The sequence below is a fragment of the Topomyia yanbarensis genome, chromosome 3, assembly GCF_030247195.1.
Source record: "Topomyia yanbarensis strain Yona2022 chromosome 3, ASM3024719v1, whole genome shotgun sequence".
Classification (NCBI taxonomy): domain Eukaryota; kingdom Metazoa; phylum Arthropoda; class Insecta; order Diptera; family Culicidae; genus Topomyia; species Topomyia yanbarensis.
This window is the reverse complement of record NC_080672.1, coordinates 127,707,075-127,715,263: the sequence shown is the minus strand read 5'-3', so window position 1 is coordinate 127,715,263 and position 8,189 is coordinate 127,707,075. Positions and strand designations below refer to the sequence as shown.

Here is an 8,189-nt window from a genome sequence, read left to right as displayed (position 1 = left end):
ATGGCATCTGGAGGATACGCGCACAACCCGAATGGGAATTGCCGCCTGTGCAAGGATAAGGACAGCGCGGACGAATGGATGGTCGAGTGCTCAAAGTGTTGGAACTGGTTCCACATGACCTGCACCAAACTTGAGAAAAGACCCTCCACTAAGGACCTCTGGCACTGCCCAAAGTGCAAAGAGGAAATAATGGAGCTCCAGCAACTAAGAAAGGAGCTGGAGGATCAAAAGAAGAAGACTACCAGGAGTGTGTCCAAGGAACGCGGACCAGCAGACACTGTAGAGTTGCTAAGACGCCAATTTGAGGCACAAATGGAAAGCCAAAAATTGCGTGATGAGGCATTTCAAAAAGCCATGATTGAGATGGCAACCAAAATGCACCAAGTAAAAATGGACCCCGAAGCGGGACAACAAATGGCTCCGACAATCAAATTGCCGGATGAAATTACAAACTTACTGAGGAGGCAAACAGCAACACCCCTCCCAGTTTTCAATGGAAATTACAAGGATTGGCCAAATTTCAAACGGCTTTACGAACAAAGCAAACGAGAAGGTCAATTCAGCGATACCGACAATATAAACAGACTTATGGCAAGTCTAGGCAAGGCAGCAAAGGTACACGTAAGTGCCTTGCTGATGGATCCAGGAAACGAGAAACATGTAGTAGAAACTCTGGATAGTATTTACGGACAACCGTTGGCTATATACAACGAACTATGGAAGGATTTGGCAAAGTTACGGAACCCACGCATGGAATACCCTCAAAGCATGGTGGACTTCGTAGTGACTCTCGGAAATTTGGTGTCCAACATGTCCATGATACAGTGCGAGGATTATTTAACTAATCCGTTGCAGATGGCTGAACTTGTTTGCCGCTTACCACTGAACTTAAGAGAACAATGGGCGGACAAGGAAGCAGAAGCAATGATTCCGCAAGAAGGACGACCACGGCAAAAACTCACACTAAAGGAATTACACGAGTTTTTGAAACCGCAACAGCAAAGGGCAACACTTCTTATTGCACAAAAGGTGTGTCAATCTGAGAAGGAAAACCCGAAAAATGAGCGCCAATCAAGAGTCAATATGCACGCTGAAACAACATCCAGATCCCAAGCCAAATGTTCCTGTTGTAGTCAACAACACTGGATAGTAGCATGCCCGGTCTTTAAAAAGATGAGTGTGGAAAAAAGACGAGAACTGGCACTAGAGAAACGCATGTGCTTTAACTGTTTACGCCAAGGATACTCCTTTAGAAACTGTCAAATGAGGCCAAACTGCAGAACAGAAGGATGTACAGCACATCATCACACATTTCTTCACGTCAGACCAAAAACAAATGATGAAAAAAGAGCCTCCCAAAAGGAGGAAACAAAACAAAAAATCAAGGAACCTTCAGGACATTCAAAAGACAACAAGAAGAACCAAGATAAGAAGGAAGTGAAAGAAATAGATGCGCAAGCTCCAACATCGTCCACCTCGAAGGAACAAGAAGATGAAGCTGTACGCACTAACATACACGCTACCAAAAGAAATAAGGTCTACTACCAAATACTGCCGGTTACACTTTATGCGCAAGGAAGACAATTAGAAACCTTCGCATTTTTGGATCACGGCTCATCGAACAGTCTAATTCTCGACGACTTGGCCAAAGATTTAGGTTTGCAAGGGCCAGTATCACCATTATGCATAAAATGGACAAATGACTCCGTACACGAAGATAACGAAAGCCAAAGCGTATGTTTCAAAATATCAGGCGACAACAAAATTCGATACCAAATGGAAAGTGTACGTACAGTAAAAAAATTATCCTTACCACGACAGACGCTTGACTACAAGGATCTTCATGAAAACTACAACCATCTTAAAAACCTTCCTATTCAAGGATACGAGAATGCTGAGCCGACATTACTTATTGGACTTGATCATCCCCGACTATTAACAGCAACAAAACAGAGAGCAAGCAAAGTCGGTCCAGTTGCCGCTAAAACACCAATAGGATGGGTCATTTACGGAAGGACCAACTCCCGACATCAAGGAGAAATATATTCCTGTGTAGTAGAGGAGCAAGACTCACTACGAGAAGAAATGAGGAAATACTTCTCAACGGAAGAGTTTGGCGTTAAGGTTAGCACCACTAACCAACAGAGCGAGGAGGATAGACGAGCTGAAAAATTGATAAAAGAAACAATGAAGTATGACGGGAGTCAATACGAAATTGGCCTTTTATGGAAACAAGCCAGGCCCATAATGCCAAAATCAGAAAGCTTCAAGGGAGCATTAAAGAGGTTAGAATACACTGAAACTAAGATGAGGAAAAACCCTGAGTTTGCCCAATGGTACACGGATAAAATTAAGGAATACGTTGAAAAGGGATACGCACGAAAATTAACAGCAAACGAGATAACACTAACAACCGATAAAACATACTATTTGCCTCATTTCGCTGTCGTAAATCCTAATAAAACACCTTTAAAACCGCGACTTGTATTTGACGCAGCTGCCAAGGTACAAGGATTATCGCTCAACACTGAATTACTCTCTGGTCCCGATAACTTGACATCGCTCTTTGGAATTTTACTGAGATTCCGAGAAGGAAAGTGCGCAGTAGCAGGAGACATCCAAGAGATGTTCTCACAAATTAAAATACGCAAAGAGGATCAGGAGGCTCAACGATTCTTATGGAGGGACGGTAAGGCTTCAAATACCATGGGACACTACGTAATGCAGGTAATGACGTTTGGAGCAACCTGCTCACCTGCATGTGCCCAAGCAGTAAAGAATGCAAACGCAGAGAACTACCGAGATTGCGATCCGGTGGCAGCGAACGCCATTATAAAACAACACTATGTTGACGATTATCTGGACAGTTTCTCGACAGCGGAGGAAGCCAGTGCAGTCACGTTCGGAGTTATAAAAATTCATGAAGCTGCACACTTCACACTAAGAAACATCATTTCAAACGATGCCGAAATGCTGGACGTTCTACCTGAACGCAACGTCGCGAGACAATCCACCCAAAAGGAATTTATTGAAAAAACTGCAACATCAGAGAAAGTCCTCGGAGTATACTGGGACACGACCCAAGACACAATTGGGTATAGAATAGCAGACTTCAAGTCCAACGCCATACCGACCAAAAGAGAAGTCCTCTCAACAACTGCCAGAATCTTCGACCCTCTTGGATTAATAGCGCATATTACGATTGGAGGTAAATTACTAATGCAACAAGCCTGGAAAGAAGGTATAGACTGGGATGAGAAAATATCTACGAAATTAATGGAAGATTGGACGATTTGGACAAATAGACTATCCACAATATCACATCTGAGAATTTCTAGGTGTTTCTCTCCCAACATACCGGACGCAAAATCATTGGAATTGCATATCTTTGTTGATGCATCAGAATCAGCGTTTGCCGCGGCAGCATATATACGAGCAGAAACCTTACACGGATACGGCGTAAGCCTAATAGCAGCAAAAACGAGAGTTGCACCAAATAAAGCCATGTCAATTCCAAGGCTAGAACTTCAAGCCGCGGTGTTAGGCACACGATTGAAAACAACCGTTTTAAAGGAACTTCGATTGAATATTACAAACGTAACCATGTGGACAGATAGCACCACTGTACTCTCCTGGATACGAAGTGACCATCGCAGGTATAAAACATTTGTAGCCAACCGAGTAAGCGAAATACTCGACGACACAACGATCTCCCAATGGAGGTGGGTACCATCAGGAATGAATCCGGCAGACGAAGCAACACGGAACATCCAACCTACGGAATCTATATGGTATACAGGAGCGACGTACCTAAATACAAAAGTGGAATCATGGCCAAAGGAGAAAGGTGCAGTCATTGAAACTTCAGAAGAAAAAAGGGTTTGCAGCGTTCAAGAAATACAACCTGCGAACATTATTATGCACACAACTTGGTGCTCGGATTGGGGACGACTAAAGAAGGTAGTTTGTTACTGGCTCAAATACATGGAAAAATTGAGGACGAAAGTATCAAACTCCAGATATGATGAGACAATTACTTCTGATCATTATAAGCGAGCAGAAATCCTATTGTTACAACAAGCACAGCAAGAAGCTTTTCCATCCGAGCTAGTGGCTCTGATCAACGGCGAAGGTATTTACCAGAACAGCTCTGTAGCAGATCACGAGCTTGCATTAGATGAAAACCGTCTCATCCGAATCAGCGGACGAATACAAAACATGACTCCAGTACTATTACCAAACAAGGGACATATAACGAATTTGATCATAAAACAATACCACGAGAAATTTCTACACCGTGAAACGGAAGCAGTTATAGCTCAAATACGACAGCATTTCTGGATAATCAAGATTAGGGCGGCAGTAAAAAGAGTGAATGCAAGATGTCAACTCTGCAGAAACAAGAAGGCAAGCCCTCACCCTCCAAAAATGGGCACATTGCCAAGCTGCCGCACCACTCCAAATTTAAAACCATTTACACACACCGGTATAGACTTCTTTGGACCAATGGAAGTTACTGTAGGAAGAAGATGTGAAAAACGCTGGGGTGCACTCTTCACCTGTATGGCTACTCGAGCTATACACCTGGAACTAGCAGACGACTTAAGTACAGACGCGCTTCTCATCTGCATAAAAAACTTACAAAACAGGCGCGGCAAGGTCTGTGAAATGTACAGCGATAACGGCACCAATATGGTTGGCGCAAGTAATCAGATGAAGGAATTATAAATCAGAACAGCGATCGAAGGAATAAAATGGAATTTTATTCCACCATCAGCTCCACACTTTGGAGGAGCATGGGAACGTATGATACAAGAGGTTAAAAAATTACTAAACGAAAAGCTATGGCCAGTATCAAAACCCAAGGAGAGCGTACTTAGGAATGCTCTAATCGAGATAGAGCATCTCCTGAACAGTCGCCCGTTGACACATATACCATTAAGCTCCAACGATGATGAACCTCTGACACCAAATCATTTTTTGATTGGATGCGCAGGAGGAACGTATCCTTCACTCGACGACACGTCGCGAGCCGAGGCAACAAGAGAACACTGGAAAAAGGCTCAAATGGCAACTACTAAATTTTGGGATCGGTGGAGTACAGAATACCTTCCTAAACTGAACAAACGAGAAAAAATGGAAACAGAACACAGAACCACTCCAGCCTGATGATGTCGTTGTTTTTCCAGACGAACAACGGAAAGGGAAGTTTCATAAAGGAATTATAACCGAAGTAAGGAAGGCGCAGGATGGCCAAACAAGGTCTGCGGTCGTTCGCACTGAAACCTCTAAATTAGTTAGGCCAACTGTAAAATTGGCCAAATTAAACGTAAAGGCAGATACGGTATTCACCGGTCACATACAGGAAATATCACCAAAACGAAAAGACGTCTTCCCGCAAAATAGTAGCTCAAATGCAAAGGCAAATATGACAGATTGGGGTAAGCGACAAAAAATCGACATAGAGCTAGTAAAACAACTAGCAGAAAAGCACAAAGCCGCTCATCCAACCAAACCGAAAAAGAAAACTATTCGAGCTAGGCCAAACATGTGGGCAAAAATGCTCGTCACTACAGCAGCAGTACTATCTTTAAATACAACGTCCAGTATGACCATCAAACCCGTACCAAATGCGGGACTTTTATACAATCACGATACTCTGCAATAAGGAATTGAATTTCACCTCATACAACATAGCGGTTGTAAAATTAGATCCTGGTTGTGAAATACGAACCAAGCACAGCGTAACGTACGCTAGCATCGGCGGAACTTCAAAGCAACAAAAAATATACTTCAAACGCCACGATCAAATACCTCAATGGAAAAACGACAATTTCAATGCGTCAGAAGACACTTGGGAAACAACAGAACTTGATCCGATAGCTGCAACCCATTCATCCTATCACAACGATCCTGAAACAAAGGCGATAAATCATCATGTTCCGGTCATAGTAGCAGCGGTATCATCAGTACTTGTTGTGGCCACGATAATCAGCGCCCTTTACTATAAGAAAGGCAGTCGACGTTACACCATTAGAACATCGAGCAGACCAACTCCACTTCCAAGACGACCACCGAGAATAATTCCACGAACAACAGCTGCAAATAGTGTTACACAAATTTAAAGCAAGTGCATTAATAACTTAAACAAATATTAAAAATAACTTAAAAGATAGGAACGTTATCATTTATCAAATATTAAACTAGGCTCCAAAAACATAAATCATTAGTAGGTAACAAAAGTAAATATTATATGAACCTTTATAATCAGATAGGCATCGAAAATCTCGACAAGCAAGATGACCATCGGCGCGTCGGCTAGTTTTTCGTAAGGTCTATGGGATAGACTTACGGGGGGCAATATGTCGCCGACGCAAAATCACAAACAGCTGTTCGCAGCGAGCACAAAAAAAACCGTTCGGCAGAATCAAAACAAACCACCGCAACATAGAACAGTTCGTTCTGACCTAAAGAGGCAGAAGGAAAATCAAATTACATTCAAGTGCGCCCAACGATGAGTCAATGCGCGCTCACGCAAGGGTCATATATGCTTCATCGGCATTTTCGGTGCCACTGCCGGTCACAGCGCATTCGAAGACGATAATTATATCGATATTTGACTTCGCGCGGTGGCTTGGATAATAAAACATTTGTGCAGAGTTGACAACAATATTCATTGTTAACATTCTGTACCAAAACAAATCTAAATGAAATCGATTCAAAAATCGATTATTTGTAAATAGCTAGCTTAGGAAAGTAGGTATATAAACCAAAAAATTGTATAATAAAATCAAGTTGAAATCGAGCAGTCGAAAGTACCACTTCACTCAGTCGAAAATCCTTTACTTCGTGTCCAGACCCTGGAGTTCTTCGTTGGTTTTCCACCTTGTTAAATCCAAAGTCAAATTACTTCCTTGTTTGTAACGCAAGCGGGGAAGCAAATTGTCTTACGACCAGAATTAGTATTGGTTTGTTACGCAGAACGATACTAACTGGACGAGGAATTCCCGGCTTATTAAGCTATAGCGTGTGGTATTTGTAACGCAGGTGCCACAAACTATACTTAGTCTAGAATTAGAAGTGGCTTGTACCGCAGGACGCTTCTAACTAGACCCAGCACCCCCTTCTGCGGCGAAAGATCGTTCGGCGGAACGATACCCATGTAAACAAACCACCGATAATTGTCAAATGAAGTTCATCCGGCTCATTTTTTTGGGTTATGTCGGTTGGTGTAAAACCTAATTAACCACTTCATTAACAGTGTTGTCAAAAATTCAAAAAAAAAATATGAAGAAACAGTGCTGCCGAAACGAATATTTCGACTCTCACCATTCTTGATTGGTGAAAAAAATATTCAACATTCTTGCATTTTGAGAATTTTAAAAAATCGTGGAAAAATCAGGAAGGATCCTAAAATTCTAATTTAAACGGCGATGTTCTTAGAAATGTGAAATATACAGGTTAAAAATATAAAAAATCAGGGTTCGGTCTGACGAGAAAGGTCTATTAAGCAAAATTTCTGTATTTTTACGTAATTTCGTAGTAATTGTTAAGAATATAAAATTATGATAACGTTGTAGCTGGTATCAATCGTAATTGATTTGTTTGTGAAAATATGTTTCACTTTGAATTAAGTTATTTGCTAAACAAGTAAAATTTATGTACTTCTACGAAGTTGCTAATTGTTCAGGAGAATTCGATTCTTCTAGAAATAATAACTTAACAACCTTTTTGTGAGGAAAATGATATGAAAGTTTGAATTTACGTACATGCATAAAGGAATGATTTTATCACGTCAAACTTATAGTATTTTGGTAATACATTTTTCAGTGAAATAAACAAGCATAAGTTTATAAAAATATATTGATAATTGGCGGAATTATGGCTATTTCCCCGGAACTCTTTGTTATTTAATAGGTTTGCGGTGACCACGATTGAAGCCCAATAGATCAATTAAAATCCAAAAATTCAGAAAATTTCATTAGTGTATGAGAATTCCTCGTACCTTAACGATTGATTGATTAAATAATCACTTTTTCCTGCTTTCGGGAACGTTTTTCCTAAAAAAATCGCAGATTTAAGCTCTAAAAATTGTATTAAAAAATTCTCATTTACAATACAAAAAAAAATAAAAATCTTAAACTATAAAAAATGCTTAAATAATCGAATTAATGTCGTCTTATAATCGG

At 40.9% G+C, this 8,189-nt stretch overlaps 1 protein-coding gene across 1 annotated transcript; it reads left to right on the top strand.

The window, feature by feature from the left end:
- LOC131687202 (uncharacterized) lies at positions 1–5,169 on the top strand. The gene is made up of 2 exons (XM_058971253.1): positions 1–4,705; positions 4,778–5,169. The coding sequence occupies exons 1-2, from the start codon at positions 1–3 to the stop codon at positions 5,167–5,169; spliced, it is 5,097 nt and encodes a 1,698-aa protein (XP_058827236.1).
- Positions 5,170–8,189: the final 3,020 nt, after the last annotated feature.